This window comes from Globicephala melas, chromosome 15, assembly GCF_963455315.2.
Source record: "Globicephala melas chromosome 15, mGloMel1.2, whole genome shotgun sequence".
Classification (NCBI taxonomy): domain Eukaryota; kingdom Metazoa; phylum Chordata; class Mammalia; order Artiodactyla; family Delphinidae; genus Globicephala; species Globicephala melas.
The window spans coordinates 65,165,927-65,182,476 of NC_083328.1; the positions used below are offsets into that span (position 1 = coordinate 65,165,927).

Consider the following 16,550-nt stretch of genomic DNA (forward strand, 5'->3'; position numbering starts at 1 on the left):
AGCCTGTGAAATGACCCCCCACGGGGATGCAATCAGTAAAGCCAGACTGTGGGAAATGCTGCAGAATAAATGACCTTGTTTCCTCAACAAAAAACTTCCCAGGAAAAGAAAAGAGAGGTGGAGGGAGAATCTATAAATTAAAAGAGATTTATTAAGGGACATACCGATAATGGCAATGTACACACCTTATTTGCATCCTGATTCAAACACACAGGACCGTTGTTAAATGTTTTAGGTGTGATAATGCTATGCTGGCTGTACATTTGTTTAAAAAAAAAGAAGTCTGGATATGACATCTGGAGTTTGCTTAAAAATAATCCAGGGGCCAGGTGTGGTGTGGAGGTAACTGGGAAGGTGCAGGATGAAGCAGGGCTGGCCACGTGCTGGTGACTGGGTGCAGCTGGGTTATGGGTACATGGGGCTTCAGAGTACCGTTATCCCTGATGGAAAGTTAAAAAATACTTAAAAGGTATCCAGAAAAACTGGCATGACTATTTGCCTTTGGAGAGGGAAACTAGATGTCTGGGGAATGAGGATGGGGAGACTGAGTTTTCATTATTTTGTACTGCTTGGATTTTATACCATGACTTTGTATTATCCATTCATGAACATAAACTCAGTTTTTTTTTTTTTTTTTTTTTTTTTTGGCCTTCCCTTGCGGCATGCGGCATCTTAGTTCCCTGACCGGGGATCAGACCCAGGCTCTCAGCAGTGACAGCGCACAGTCTTAACCACTGGACCACCAGGGAATTCCCCATAAACTCATTTTTAAAAAATCACCCAATTTAAATAACAAACTTCAAAGTGAGTTCTTGATCGTACTTTTCATCCAAGAAGTGCCTTTATTTCATTTTCTTCCAAAGAACAGGTTAGGTTCTTATCTCCTTCCTTGAAGAGGGGGAGGTGTGTGAGTCCATGTTGCAGGCCGGTGATCTCAAAACTCTCCAATGTGTGATACTTCCACGTGGTCCTCAGGCGGCCGAGGTCATACATGATGGGTAGTACAGGCCTCCGCCCCATGTATCCTCAAGCTCTTGGGTGTGGGTGGGTGCGTGGGGCGGCTTGAGCAGCTAGGGCCGCAGAGATGGTAAGCTAAGGAGTTAAGCCCTTAGAGCTGCCAGACAATGTCATTTGAAAATACCAGGTATGAAAGAGAAGTAACAGTCAGCTGCTTTCCTTCAATCCAATTTCTAAGCAGTGTGATCGATCAATTTATAAATCGATTGGCTGTCTAATCCACCTTGGCAGTCTTCTCTGAGGCCGACGCCACCGCCCTCGGCCAGGGTGGGGTGGGCCCCACATCCTCGTCAAGCTCCACTGGGGACCTCCTCGGGCGCCTGCCTGACTCGGGGGCGGGGCGGGGTCACTGCAGCTCCTGGAGCAGGCGGAGAACGTTGGCTGTGTACGGGTTCTGCTGCCCAGTGGCCCCCCGTAGCTGCACCGGGTGCAGGCTGGGGTGGGGAGGTGTGAACTCCTGTGGGCAGTAAAGCTCGTTCAGGAGGAGCCAGGTGGAGTCGGGGTCTGCCTTCATCAGGTGGAGGAAAAGGCTGTGGAGAGGTGGAGAGGGGAGTGAGGGCACGAGGGAGGGCTGCTGGTCCTCCACCCCAGAGGCTGCTTAGCGGGCTCTTGGAGAAAACAATGATAATCGCATCACTCTGCACAGCAGAACAAAGCCCACTTTCGTGCCTAATACAGGGCCATTAGGACGGTCCCAAAGCCTAACAGAAAGGGAGGTAAAGAGCTTCATATCCGTTGACATAGAGAAAAGGAAAGTAGTTAGTCTGAGCAGAACAATATTGACATCAAACAAGCTCTTGGCAAAGAAACCGGTTAAATGCTGGGCTATAAAACAGTTCTCAGAAGGAATAAAATGGATAGGGCCCACCCCTTATTACAGAGTCCACTTCGCTCACAGGACCAGCCCCAGTGTAGGGACTCCCTCTCCTGCTTGGGGAGCCTGGGCAAACCCTCAACTCCTGAGTCTCAGGTCCTTATCTCTGACCCTCCAGCATGCTGCTGAGCTCAGTAGTTGGCCCATTTCTGGCCCCTGAGAGCCATGGATTCTCGGTGGTCTGGATCCCATAGAGGGATCAGATGCAGTTATTCTCCCATGGCAGGATCGGCTGAGCCTGGCTCTGGGACCTTTAGCAGAGGCAGAGCACTGGTGCCCTATACACGACATGAACACAGCTGAAGGGCCGGGGCCACGCAGTACCAGACACCCACCACGGGTGAGGTTCTTTATCTTGGTCTGAACCGTGGGGTCACAACCCTTTGCCTCGTATCTGCTCACATCCCATTTCTGAACGATGCCCAGGCCACTGTGCCGGGTAATCCAAGTGTAGACTTCCTATGCCTGGCTGACTCAGCGATTCGGAGTCTGGCTTTTCAATCTCGGGAAGGATGAGGCCCTCCCCTAGCTGGGCGGCTCTCTCTCAGCCACCCTGCCCATCTCAGCTCACGTATCACCCGTGCAGAGAGGGTGGCCTTCCTGACCATGTCACCTAGGTGGTTGCCCCTTATTTCTCTCTCTCAGGACACCCTCCCCAGCATTTATCAATTGCCTGTTTATTGACCATCTCCCATCTCCCTTCCTCACAGCACAAGCCCCTGAGGGCAGGGACCATGTCTGTTTGGTTCACTGCTGTATCTCAGGCACTTAGCACGGCACATGGTTAGCATTCAACCAATACTTGATCGAACAGGTTTCATGTTTAATAAGGGACTTATTATGCTGCACACTAATGATTTCAGATGGCATCCCTCTTTGAAGTAAGTTATATTCTGTAAAATGATCTAAAGGAGAGGTCAACTGCTCACTACCAAGGAAGAACCAAGGATGTTACTAACAGGAGTCACGTTACCGCAGATGTCACTAGCTGTATGGCTTGCCTCCGTCTCAGTTTCCTCATTTCTAAAACTGGGGATGTACTTCACCCAGGGTTCTGCTGGGGTTTAAACGAGAAAACACAGATCCAGCCCTACACAGGGCCTCCCACATGCGATCCCTGTCTACCAACTAACAGCGGATAGAATCTATTTGATGGATCACATTTTATTTTTGATGACCATTCCTAGGAGCCTCTCCCGTACTGCTGGGCATCAGACAGGAATGTAAATGCCTGCTAAACAGAGCTATATTCTGGTTTTTAATTTCGTTAATCTAAAAAGCCTATGCCGTCAGGGGATTTGGGTTTTACTTCGGTGAAACCACTTTTTTTTTTTTTTTTTTTGCGGTACGCGGGCCTCTCACTGTTGTGGCCTCTCCCGTTGCGGAGCACAGGCTCCGGACGTGCAGGCTCAGCGGCCATGGCTCACGGGCCCAGCCGCTCCGCAGCATGTGGGATCTTCCCAGACCGGGACACAAACCTGTGTCCCCTGCATCGGCAGGCGGACTCTCAACCACTGCGCCACCAGGGAAGCCCCGGTGAAGCCACTTCTGCTTTCTTCCTTGGGTTTAACAGATATATGCTAAGGAGGCAAGGGAGACAGGTGGAGGGGGCACTTTGACACACTGTCTGGCCTGTTTTGTGCCCAAACAATTTAAGTTTTCTTTACTTAGGATAATCTTGAGTTTATAACCTCAGCGGTGGTTGCTGGAGAAGTGATTAGAATATTATAATTCATCGTTTCCACTTCACCGCAGAAAGGAGATGGGGCCTGCGTGGGAGACAATTTTTGTTTTAAAACAAAAATATCTTGATAATTAGAGTGGCAAGGGAAATTATGAAAAAAATGCACCAAAAATGGGAAGCAGATTTCTATTTACACGTGACACAGTTGACAGTTTTCCCTGGTGCCAAAGACTGTTAGAATGCAAATGGTTTCATTTGATTTTTTTTTTTTTTCCCCTTCAAGAACTGGAACAAGCTGCAGCATGGGCGCACCCTCAGCTTCAAGGAGTATTTTGATCTGGGCGACACCCGGCAAAGTGGTGCCGTGGCCCAGTTCAGTCACAGCTCTGCTCTGACTTACACGGCATGGAAACGTCGCAGTGTTCATTTTTGGTCTCCTTTTTAACTTACTAAATGCGGGTGTTGTACTCGTTGGCAGGAAAGGAAAAGGCAGGAAGCCACTCTCTTTGCCCTTCGAGATCCCTAAATAAAATGCCAACAGGGAGGCAAAGGAAAAATCGTGTGCAACGTTCATCTTCTTTTGGTAAGCTAGAGCCATACTCTTGGAAGAATTATTTTGGGTCTCACTTCTGAGCTCTTAAAGAGGTAGAATCCCCAGAATGGCAGGTGGCAACGCAAGTTTCTTCTCCACCTCTGCGACCGGGAGCAAATTATTTTGCCTTTGTGAACCTGTTTCCTCCTTCTCCAAAGGAAAATAATCACACCTACCCGACCCTCCTCACAGGTTTGTTCTGAGGCTCTAAGGAGATGAGGTGCAGGAAAACACTCTGAAGTGTATAATGAAAACACTGTTCCTTCCAGAGAGTGTGTGTGTGTCTAAGGAACAATTATCACTACCAACCCTGGCAGCACTGCCATACCATGGAAAATTCTCAGATGCTCTGTAAAGGGCAGAACATTTGTCTTTTGTTTCAGTCATAATTTCCTTCATACTGACTTGATAGGGGTCCCAATTCTCAGCCACTGGGGTTGTAATTTTGTCCATTACTTTCAGGAAGAAACGAATGTAATATTCTTTGCCCTCTGTATGCCTGAGGTCGGGAGCAAATGCCGTGCCATGCAACCAGGTGGCTGGCAGGCATAGCTGTGCTCTTGCTTGGCAAAAGGCATGCAACCCGCTGAACTCTAAACACTGACAAATTCTGAACCTGGACCCCTGTTCACTTTGAGGCCCTGGGAGCTGAGCCTGAGACCCAGGAGGTCTTGTCTGAGTACTCAGCGGCCCAGTTTTTCCCCAAACTCCAGTATTGCTTTGTCCTGGGACCAGTTCCTGCCCTTTCTGAGCTGGCGAGAGGGGCTCCCAGACAATGAAGGGAAGAAGGCTGAAGACCTCGAAAGCATCCTTTTGCATAATCAAAAGACAAAAGACAAAGAGGAGACCTCTGCTTTGAAGTGATAGGAGTAACTGCCTGGAAAATGTTCCTAACACATCTTGAGACGTGGCTGAGATGGCTGTTGAACATGCCAAGTGGCTGACTCCATCTTTTTTCAAACCCAAAGAGAAACACTTTAAAAAAATATATGTACACCATTTAACTCCTGAACAAAAATTTCTTTCTCTTTCCCCCAGGCCCGAATCAGTGGCTCCAGGGAGCCCAGTTATCAAGAGATTATCTGGTCCCCAGAGTTTCGGGAGGCACTCAGCTGTGCCTCCTGCCTCCGAGTGTCCTGAGGCGAGTGATTATCTCTCAATAACCTGTAGGGTCCTGTAGCTTAAATGATAACTTGACTTTAAAAAATTTAGAACTCGCTGTTAGGCAGTTTCTAAGCAACCTCTGTTTCCATGGCAAAGAAGCCTGGTGTTTATACTGATTTTTCACTTAAAATGCGGTTTTATTGAATTTCACTTCATGCAGGCAGCCATTTCCCTGCACTTCAGCCCTATCTACAATTGACGGGTATCAGTAAGTACCTAATAAACTCCAGACACCAAACCAATAGAAGGGACTCAGTCCTTTATGATCAATATCAGGTGCTCCGAGTGACAAAGCTGGGGGTGATGTCGCCTGGGGAGTTGGGAAATGTGCTGCTAGAATCTGGCTGGCCGGGTCTGGTTCCCTCTCTGCGTGGTTCACCAAATGTTTACTAGCACCTGGTCCAGCTCAGGCACTGCGTCAGGTGCGTGGGACACAAAGACGGATGGACAAAGGCTCTGGCCTCAGGGCTCCCTGTCTGGTGGGGAGGACAGACTGACCACAGAAGCCCATGATACAATGTGAAGAGGGCCAGGCTCAAGTCACAGGTGGGCCAGAGCCGGGGAAGGATTCCTGAGGTGGGGACATGGCAAGTCACTTCTCTGTACATCAATCAGATCAGTTCTAACCCCCTTCCAGCTCCAACACTCCCAGCAGTTCTCAAGCATAGGGGCTGGATCATGGGCCCTTTCACCCCAAATGCAGCAAAAGGACACCCCTCTGTTGAATATGCAAATATTACAGAGTACGTCCTCACCATCTTGGGTTAGACAACACCTGCTCAAGGGGAGCTCTAGAAAACCTCTAGCCAATCGAGGCCCAGCAAAGCTAAATAAACTTAACTGAAATTCAGAGCTCCCAGCTCTCCTGGGTGACAGGCTATTCTTTCTCTGTCAATTACTTGCTTGACGGATCTGCTGCTCCTTGTCTCTTTCTGGGTTTATCAAATGCTCTCATGAGCTGTCTGCGTAAATGCCGGTGGTGAAGGACTTGCAGCTTTGTGATGTTTATTTATTTATTTATTTATTTATTTCGGGGCATCTGAAGAAGTTATTCAGGGTGTCTCCTTAAGGGACACGATACAGGCTATCTCTACGTGGGCATGACTAAACGCAATCGGAGGGTAAACTCACTTGTTGGAAAGCAGGCACACCTGCAAAGTTATTTTGGCTTCCCTGTTGTTCCCCTTCTGGCAGAACAGCCTTCGCACTCTTTTTTTCTGTGGCCATCTCTTCTCCTGTGACTCCGTACATGATGATGCTACAAATGAGGTTGTGTGTTTCCTTTTAAATAAACGGATGCTCAGGGTGTCGACGTGTCCGAGCCAGCAAGCAATGGGGCAATGCTCAGTAATTTACTCTAATGGGTCTCGGTTCATCGGTTAACCAGTATTTCAAGCCTGTCCTTTCTTGCTATTCAATTTAGCTATCTTCCCCTGCACGCGGGTCGTTTTTTGTTTCTAAATGTTGGAAATGGAGGATTATGACTTGAAGCAACAATTTACTCTCCAAATAAATACTACCAATTACCTCTGCAGCTATACATACTCATTCGACTTAACTCTATTTACCTGTTCACAGTCATTCATCTATCGATCGCCAACCCACACACTCACACAGAGGCCGATATTAAAAATATTTAAATGCAACGGGGACAGGATTTAAAACCATAAACACCAGTGGAAGCTTACAATGATAATCGAGTCCCTAAAGTACCACAAGACAAAGTACCATAGATGCTGTGGAATGACTCCATTGCTTTGTGCATATTTAAAAAGATATGGCACTGAGAGGCCCAATCTGTTACTGACAATTCAAAAATAAGCCAGAACCAAGAAGGGTTTAAATCCCACTGGGGCAGAATCTAAAAGCAGCCCTTTCCATCTGGCCAGCTCTCCCCGCTCCAGGCCCCACCTTCGGCCTAGATCCCATGATGACAACGCTGCTGGGCGCAGATTTCAAAGTGGCCCCGGCCGTCTGCACTCTCAGGCCGCATGCAGCGTTTCCTGGTCCTCCCTGGAAGATTCACACCCTTGCAGATAAAGACATCTTCGTGGCAACCTACCTGTTTTGCGCCCCCCTGCCCACCACCCCCGAACTGTTTTCCTGTAACCCACGCTCTGGCACTAAGCCAGCAGCCTCCACTGATGGAGCCATCAGAAACAGCTCTAGGAAATGTACTTCTGTATTTACTGCAACGACATTAGGAATAATCAGTCATAGTGGTACCTAGCGTTCTTCTAACATGGCCCATGGGGAAATTTTCTCAGGGTTCAGCACCAAGGGAATTCCAGAGCTGTGCTTCCTTCTAAAAGCTTTCTTTTCTTATTTCAGTGATGACTGGAATTTGTGCAGCAGATGCGTTTCCCTCTTTGCCTTGTCTGTTAGGAGGCCCAGAACCACGCTGCAGGCTCATCTCTAGTGGAGGTGAAGAGTTCAAAGCCTGCATTTTATATATTAACCTCAACCCTGGCTTCACCTTGTTCTCCCTCTTATTATTTTTCCCTTAAAAAATGTCTTCACTTCTTATTTACCTTGCTGCATACACTTAAGTTTATAAGATGCTTTAGGTCTTTTTTGGAATGAGGAGGAAGTTTAAATACTGATAACAAGTATTATTGATTGACTTTTTAACTCTGGGCTGACATTTTGTGCTAAAGACTAATATACATGACTTTACTGAATCTTTGTGATAATTTTATTAGGTGGAAAAAATAGATATGCTTATTCTAGTCTTGTAGATGAGGAAATTGAGACTTTGAGAAGGAAATTAATTTGCCCAAGGGTATACCACTACTGAACAGCGATGTGAGGCCAACTCTACCTTGATCTTCAGCTTAGAACTCTCAACACAGTACGTGGCTAATAAGAGACTCTAAAGCATCTTTTAAATAAATACACATATAATAAGACAATTGAGGCCATGTCCTTGGCTACTTTACTTGGTGCTGAGATCATCAACATTCACTCCTGCCTCCCCTGCAAAGGGATGAAATGACCACCCTGTGGTCGGCCAAGGCTTCTGATATTTGAAATCTACTTTGTGCACGTGGTCCACCTACCAGGCTCGATCTCCCGCCAAGAGCATCGTGGTTCCTGATCCAGTATGGCATATACAAGTGCATGTACGCCCCACACTCGGCTTTCCAACTGGGTGGTGAAATGGATGACCCTGGCAGATTATCAATCACGTGACAACACCAAGGAAGCAGGGGAAGGGCTGGCTGCATTTGATTTTAGTAGCACAGAGGTCCCTGCCTTCAGATCTGAAACTCAGCAACCCACTTTGTCTGTAATCTGCATGGCAGATGTCTCTTATCTTTGACACCAGGAAATCATGCCTATATATGCACAGTGAACAGCTTCAGATCTGAGTGTATTTTTAGAACAATGAGCCTTGAAGAGAAAAGCAGCAATGCCTGTCAAAAGATGGATAATGGGAAAGCTAACTACTTGGGTCTGGATTTGTCAACTATTAATCGAATGTCAAAAGGGAAAACATTAGGAGTGCCCTCATTTCCATAGGAAACGGCCTTGCAGCCCAAGCTCAAACAAACTGCCCACACCATTTAAGGGGATGAGCTACTAATTTCACGCTCAGCTGAACTACTGGATCACCTCTGTGGCTCCTGATCCATTCAAATATAATAGGCCCACGTGTGAGAGGAGTTGGGGCTCTGACGGGGATGAAATGAAAGAGCTCTGCCAGTCTGACTTCCTCCAGGGTTTGAAGGCAGCGGCTGCATTTTTGATGGGCTGGGATCCTACTGCTAGAAAGAAAGCGGGGAAGTCAGTCAGTAAATGAACCTTCAAACTCTTGGTCCTGGCTTCTCATGCAAAAGGCGGTAGGGGGAGGTAGAACAATTAACATGAAAGAGATCCTTCTGAGATGAAAACCCCAGTTTAGATTTCAGTCAAGATGAAGCAGGCTTCCAACAAGAAATTCCATGCCCAAGTGTATATGTGTACATGTAACATATACACAACGCATTATATATTTGGCAAATTTATGTATCTCCCATAAGGGTGTGTACACACGCATAAATAAAACTCCAGAACGTAAGCACCACGAGGGCAGAGGCCTCCTCTCTCCTGCTCCCTTCTATTTTCAGTGCCAACAACAGTGCCGGGCACACAGCAGCTCCTCAGCCAATCAGCAGAATGAATGAACGCCGAGCGTACTCTCTTACATATTAATGCTATTCATCCGCATGATGGTTCTGGAGGAAGGTGTTATCACCAAACCCAGTTTACAGAGGAAGGAAATGAGGTGCAAGGAAATGAAGTCATTTGCTCAAGGTCACAGAGCCAGTAAGATGTGAACCTAGGTTTGTCCACCTCCAAGGCTGGTGCCCTTTGCCCGTACATACAATGGCTAAGCGAGGAAGATGGGAGGGCCCTCTCCCTTCGCCACCACACACATCAGGAACCACAGCACCCAGCACCTGTACAACCAGGAGGTGCAACAGGCTGGTCACTACTTGCTGACACCCTGCGTCCCCACCTGGGTTCTGGGGTTGACAGGTGGAGGTAGGACTAGGGGGTGGAAACCACGTGGCCTAAGAGCATTGTTGGGCATGGACTTCAACTTTTAAAAAATAGATATTTCCTAGTTTTGTTCCGTTTAGCCCCAGGGTGGAAGACTGACTGATTTATGCACAAGAAAGGGAGCCTCAGAGGCTGCTCAGAGAGAGGCCTAAGGAGTGTGGTTTTAATGGAGTTGAGTTGAACCAGGCTGAGAGCATGTACTGGTTGGAAGGAAAAAAACAGAAATTTGGGGAATGTGCTCTCATCTCAAATTCCTTTCATATGCAGGAAGGAAGAGCTCCGTGGCCAGGAAGGCACAGAACTGTGGAGGCCCACTGCATGCTGGGAGGTATCTCAGAGGCTTCTAGGGCCACTGGAGAATTTATATCAGTTAAGTCTGCCAAGGTTGAGATGCGGGCGTGGCTGATATAACCTGTTATTTTGTAATCCAGTGCTTATTCTCAGGGACTCGGCCTTAATTACAACTCATGATATGCTGACCCCTCTTCCCATACCCCAAATATGGTTTTCTCATTTGTTATCCACTGAAGTCATTTAAACTAGGTGGACTCTGGGCGAGTCGGTATTTTTTCTTGCATGGCCAGTTCACAGTGACACCTGGTGGTAACAAATGGCAAGGTTACACCCTGCTCTTACCCCCGCCCCCCAACCGCCCCCCACCCAACCAAGTTGCAAGATTTATGTCCCTCCTTACAAGGCACATTTGCTAGATAAAAGCATTAAACTGGAATGGCTTCTCCGTTCTTAGCATTTACAGCCTTGGTTGTATCAACCACCCCCTGATCAATTTCCATTTCTAGAGTTTACAGCCTGGATGTAAAAGCCTGCCACAAAGGCTCTATTTAATACGACAAATTAAAAAAGCAAACACAGGCTTGGTCATTCTTTGGAGCCAGGAGAAGCAAACAGGAGGAAGGAAAAATCCAACTGTAATGCACACAAAGAGGAACTTTCACGGAGCTGCCGAGTTCGCCTCCATTCCAACGTGAGGGAGGCTGCTCTGCAGAGGTCCCCACCGCCACCTGCCAGACCTACAGACACAGCTGCTCATCCACCTCTCTGAGAATGCAGGAGGCCTCAGAGCAGCCACCTGCCCTCACAGGTTTCCTCACCAGCCCCGCCTGATCCAAAGCCAGCCGGTCAGCTGCCCAGTGTCGGAAAGTCACTACTTCTGAGGGAGCTGGGGGGGTCTCTGGGTGGCTCTGGCTTTCACTAGTTCTTTTGAATACGGAGCTGAAGCTTGAGTTTTTGTAACCCTCTGGCTACAGATCTCCCCCTTGGGCCCTGGCAAAGAACACACAGCCTTCTCTTCTCCCCTGAGTGGGTGGAGGTGTCACTGACAGCTGTGTGGGGAACACTGAAGGGCATGTGTGGAAGCGGGGGGCTGGGGTGGAGGCTCCTGCAGGGGACCAGGTAAGAGATGAGGGTGACCTGGCCTGCCCTGGCAGCTTGGAGGTGAAGAGAAGCAGTTTGAAGAGAGATTTTGCAAGTTAGGTAGACAGGCTTCACTTCTGGAATGGATGTGGGGTGTGATGGAAAGAGAAGAATTCAGGACAAACAACCGGATGGATGTGCGGCCACCTGCTGAGCTGGGAACTCTGTCTCACTCAGGGACCTCATTAGTTCCCGGAGGTCTGACTGTTTTCATACTAATTGGCCCACCCATCTCCCTCTCTTCGCTCTGTAATGAGACTCACAAAGAGACCAGATTTCCTATTGTCCCAGACGGCTTCTCCCATTTAAGAGAGCTTATTAATTTCTGAATCAAGATGCCAAGTCAGCTCCTGATCAAGGACAACACAGATATTTTTTTCCCTGACTTCAAAATAAGTTTGCAGATGATATGTACGTAAAGCAGTCAACTTTGCACTTCCTCCCTGCCCCGCCCGTCAGAGGGAGGTCATCTGACTCAACCTCAAGTGGAACAAAGAGGTGCTGCAGTCAGGCCTCTGGCTGCAATCTCCTCCCCGCAAGGCGCCTGGAATTCCAACTCAAGAGTCAGTAAGGTCCAATTCGGGTTTAACTGCTTTCAGTAGCAAATAAGGAAAATTAGAAATGAAAAGATAATGAATTGTGAATATAAGCTTGTTTGATGGGTCTAAACTTGAAGGATGGGTATGGGGCGGGTGTAGGAAGAGTAGAATGGGACAGGGAATGAGAAAACCAGATCTTTGGGACACTTGGCTGTAACAGGCACCCAGAAGAATTTGCTTCAAGATGGATTCATCATGTTTGTGAGTTGTACTTTAAGTCATAGCACAATTAGCTTCAGGAACACTGCCCGGAGGGGGACTATTTTCATCCTAAGTTGGTTCTTTAAGGAATAAGAATGTCCGGGGACAAGAAGCTCTTTGGGATGCACCCCTGTGCTTGAGAAACCATGATGGATTCTGGGCCTAGGGGATGTGACAGGAAAGGGACAGAAAGAAAAAACGGAACTGGGGAAATCAAGAGCAGAAAACTGCAAAGGATAATAAGTCAATTCAAAGAGATATTTCCATCGCTCCAAGAGAGTGCAAGGCTTATAAGGGAGCAAGTTGGCTTTCCTCATTTCACAGACAGAGCAGCCTTTCAGCCCTTCAGGGAGTAAGATGACGCCTACCCCACCAAGGAAGATCAGGGACACATTTCCAGAAGCTGATGAAGTGGGAAGAACCGTTTCTTTGCCCGGGGAGGTGGAGCTGCAGTGCCCAGAGCGGCAGGCAGTGCCAGGCCAGACAGGCCGGCTTTCACCCCAGCTGTAGATGTCCAGGGCTGGCAGTTCCAGGGCACAGGCTGATCCTGGCTAGAAGGAGAGCTGGGGAAAGGGGGTCAGGGTACATTTTGGGTCTCAAGTCTGGGGAATGCTCCTGTGCTCAGAGTTTTAGCTTTTGATAAATAGCCTTTAGGACTCTAGGAACCAGACATAGCTTCTCCTGTTAGAGGTGGTACAGCTACTCTCTAATAAGCAAAACTCTTAGAAATTAGAATCACATAATTTCAGAGTTGAAAAGGCCCTTTAAATCATTAGTCCAGTGGTTTTGAACGTTTCTTGGTTCACAGTCTCCTATTATAATCGGATGAATGATGTGGAATCTGTCTAGAAACAGATACGTACATGTCTGCTTGCACACACACAATTCTGCATACAATTTGTGAGGGTTCACGGCACCTGACACCCATTAAGATGCTCTGTGGAGCCAAGGTTTGCTAGATCAATAACCCAATGCTTTCACCTTGTGGATGAGGAAGCTGAGAGAGAGGTGCCAGGGTCACCTGGTCACCAGAAGAGTAGGGCCTAGAAGCCGATCACCCTCTGACCAGGAGAGTGCTTTGTCCCCTACAAGACACCACCTTTCTGCTTTTTGCCCCTTTGGAATTGTTGCTGATGCTGCAGCAGCTGAAAAGGTTACTTTCAAAGAGAAATGTGTCTAGTAAAAATACCATCTCTAGATGTTGGCACAGTTAAAGAAATCATCTTAACCTGGCAAGAAGAGAGAGAAGAGAAAAGAACAGAGATGCCTCAACTCTGCTCCCCATTAGCAAATCATCTATAATTTAGGACAAACGTAAAGAGATGCGGGTGATCAAGCAGACGTACCTCCTGGCAGCCTCTTGTAATTTCACGGGCTGTTTGGCACTGAGGTAAATCAAGCAGGCATCAGCTACTTTATTCAGGTCACCCTCACCTGCAGAGAGGAAAAACAAAACAAGCGTTGGCCCTCAGGCTTCAGTGGGGATGAGCAGGCACCAACTGCTGTCTGATGAAACTGGAACAGCTAGGCAAGATGCTGTGGGCTCTGTACTCCATCCCAAGTCAAAAAACACAGCAAGGTAAATGGATAAATGAGGCCAAAGTGAGATGGAAGGATGTGCACAGGACAGGAGATGACAGGAGCATGGCTGAGTGAGGAGGGCAAGGATGGGGGTGAGACAGTGTACAGTGTGTGTGCCCAGGTGAGACTGGCTGGTACCTACCTAGGTCCAGTCTCTCACAGAGGGGGCCCAGGCCCTGCAAGACGGCCAGCTGCAACTTGAAGGCCAGCGTGTGGAAGTAAACTGGTCCAGCCCTGGCACTGATGGGAGCCTGGCTGACTAAAGAGCCAGCCAGCTTTGGCAGGACATCTTTGCAGAACCGGTTCCTTAGAAAATCGCCACACTTGCCTCCCAGGGTACGCAAAACCTGTGGAAAGAGACCCCAACCCAGTGACTGAACGTTGCCAAGGCAGCGAGAGCACTAAAAGAATGTTTGCTAATTCAATTTCATCTAGGTCTCTGCTTGAAAAAGAAAAATAGAATTATTGCTGTTAATTCCTTGCCCATGGTTTGTGATTCTGACAGTTATGAATTTGGAGGTCTCTGCTCCCGAGGCATGGCTGCTTCTATCCATAAATACAGATTACATGGAGAATAATTCAAAGGAATCTTGGGTTGGATGAATAGTATGGTTAATACCTGGATTTCCCTTCCTTTTTTGTTAAAAAAAAAAGAGCTTAAAGCAGTTCACATAGATCATCTCTTGAATCTTCCTAACATCCCTTGAGGAAAGACTTGTGCTTTTAACTCTAGCTAGCTGAACAAACATAAACAGGCCCAGTAGCTGAGGTCCAGCTCAGCTGCTGCCACGTACAGGCATGGAAAAGGGCAGTGGCTGGCTGAGGTCCTTGGCTGGGTCAGGACAGGGTCCCCAGTGGGCCGAGCCGAGTCAGAGTTCCTTCTGTTCCATGGCACAATCTCTTATGTACATCACCCTCATTCCATCTTTCACGACAGGCAGTCTCTTTGCATGTCTTGTTTTAAACCTTCTCAAGCAGAACATATTGAAACGTTTTGCCCCACTGCACAAGACTGAGTATACAGGATAATAAGAATTTCTTTAAAAATTGGTAAGCAAGGGACTTCACTGGTGGCGTGGTGGTTAAGAATCCGCCTGCCAATGCAGGGGACACGGCTTCAATCCCTGGTCTGGGAAGATCCCACATGCCACGGAGTGACTAAGCCCGTGTGCCACAACTACCGAGCTGGCGCTCTAGAGCCTGTGAGCCACAACTACTGAGTCCGTGTGCTACAACTACTGAAGCCCACGTGCCTAGAGCCTGTACTGCTCAACAATAGAAGCCACCGCAGTGAGTAGCTCCTGCTCGCTGCAACTAGAGAAAGCCCGCACACAGCAATGAAGACCCAACACAGCCAAAAATAAATAAGTTAAATAAATAAATAAACCAAAAAAATTGGTAAGCAAGGCATATCCAGGACAGAGAACATTTACCGACTTTGTAGAGAACAAGGCACATATTTCAGGGCCCTCAGCAAGACTGCACAAGGCCTTACGGACCTCAAGGGTCACTAATGGGTCTGGGAGTGGAAAAGCAGCCTCAGTTACAGTGCACGTATCTTTATATTTTTTCATTTTTCTATATTTGCTGTCATTTCAGATAAACTATTAATTTTCATAAAGGAAAACGGCACATCTGAGTGACTTAGCAAGACCTCCCTCCTTCTCCTCTCCCCAACCTCCCTCCTTCCCTCTCCCCCACCTCCCTCCTTCCCTCTCCCCCCCCCACCCACATGTGCGTGTGCGTGTATGTGTCATTTTGTGTATTTTGGTTTGGAAAAAAATATTAACAATTTTTTATATGTTTTAAATGTAAGCTTACATTTTGGTCCAGTATATGCTGAAGAATCTTACAGAAACAAAATACTTTAGCCAAGTATATTAGCTGCATTCCTGGCTTCATTCTATATCCTACGCATCTTTTTTCTTTGCCTCACCTTGCTCACCCACTTCTAATTGATGTTAGCTTGCTATGGTAAATGTATCTCTGTAACTTGCCTTAAGTGCTTTTCAGAACAAGGAAGGATATAAATAAATAAACCAAAATATGTGTGCTAATATAAGCCAAACTAAGTCAGGGAGAATAATACCTTACATACACAGAGGGCTTTTAACTTTTCAAAGCATTTCACTAAATAGTCCCACTTTATCCTTGACAACAACAACTATGAGAAAGGTGGGATAGGTGGTCATGGGCTTTGTCCAGAGTCACTCAGCTGGACAGAGGATGCCCATTGCTAGAACCTAGTCAGTCTTCATCTTGACTCTTGTGCCGTGCACAGAACATGGGCATGAACTCAGATTCAGGTACTATCACTTCCTAGCTGTGTGATCTTGAGAAAGTTCCTTAACTTTCTGGGCTTGTTTCCTCCTCTGTCAAAAATGGGGATACCAGTATCTTCCTTATAAGGTTGTTGTACGGAGATGAGCTCATGTGTGAAGTGCCAAGCATGTCGCCCGGCACAGAGGAGGTGCTCAATGAATACCGGTGGCCCTTTTCATCTACTAGTTCTCTCTGCTTCAAATTCAAAAGGAAACTGACTTTATTTTCTTCTTTGTGCTTTTCTTATTTGCCTATACTTTCTTCAAGGTATAGTAGGTCACAATTGGATAAAAAGAGAACTACCCCCAAAAGACACCACTGAGCTCTGTGCTCACTTCCCTCCATCCCCATGACTGATGGTGGTGGGGCAATAGTGCAGTACCTTGAAGGCTCTGAGCACTGCCAGGGGGTCATCATTTGTGAGTCGGTGCACGAGCGAGGGCCACGCCCGATGAGCCAAGGGAAGGAGCTGGTTCTTGTGGGACTGCAGAACAACCACACACAGATCCAGCACATCTAAAACCTGCAAGAAAAGAG

The 16,550-nt window shown here is 47.4% G+C and overlaps 1 protein-coding gene across 6 annotated transcripts in view; it reads right to left on the reverse strand.

Annotated features, from left to right (window-relative positions):
* Positions 1-664: 664 nt before the first annotated feature.
* The window catches only part of TTI1 (TELO2 interacting protein 1), a 43,928-nt gene continuing 28,042 nt past the window's right edge, over positions 665-16,550 (reverse strand). For all 6 annotated transcript variants that reach the window (XM_030830623.2, XM_030830625.2, XM_060285161.1 and 3 more), the window contains 4 exons: positions 16,396-16,536; positions 13,834-14,038; positions 13,457-13,544; positions 665-1,547 (listed from right to left, as the gene is read on the reverse strand). In XM_030830623.2, the coding sequence (XP_030686483.2) occupies positions 1,364-1,547; positions 13,457-13,544; positions 13,834-14,038; positions 16,396-16,536 (618 nt within the window). In that variant the 3' untranslated portion in view covers positions 665-1,363. The remainder of the gene's footprint in view (positions 1,548-13,456; positions 13,545-13,833; positions 14,039-16,395; positions 16,537-16,550) is intronic.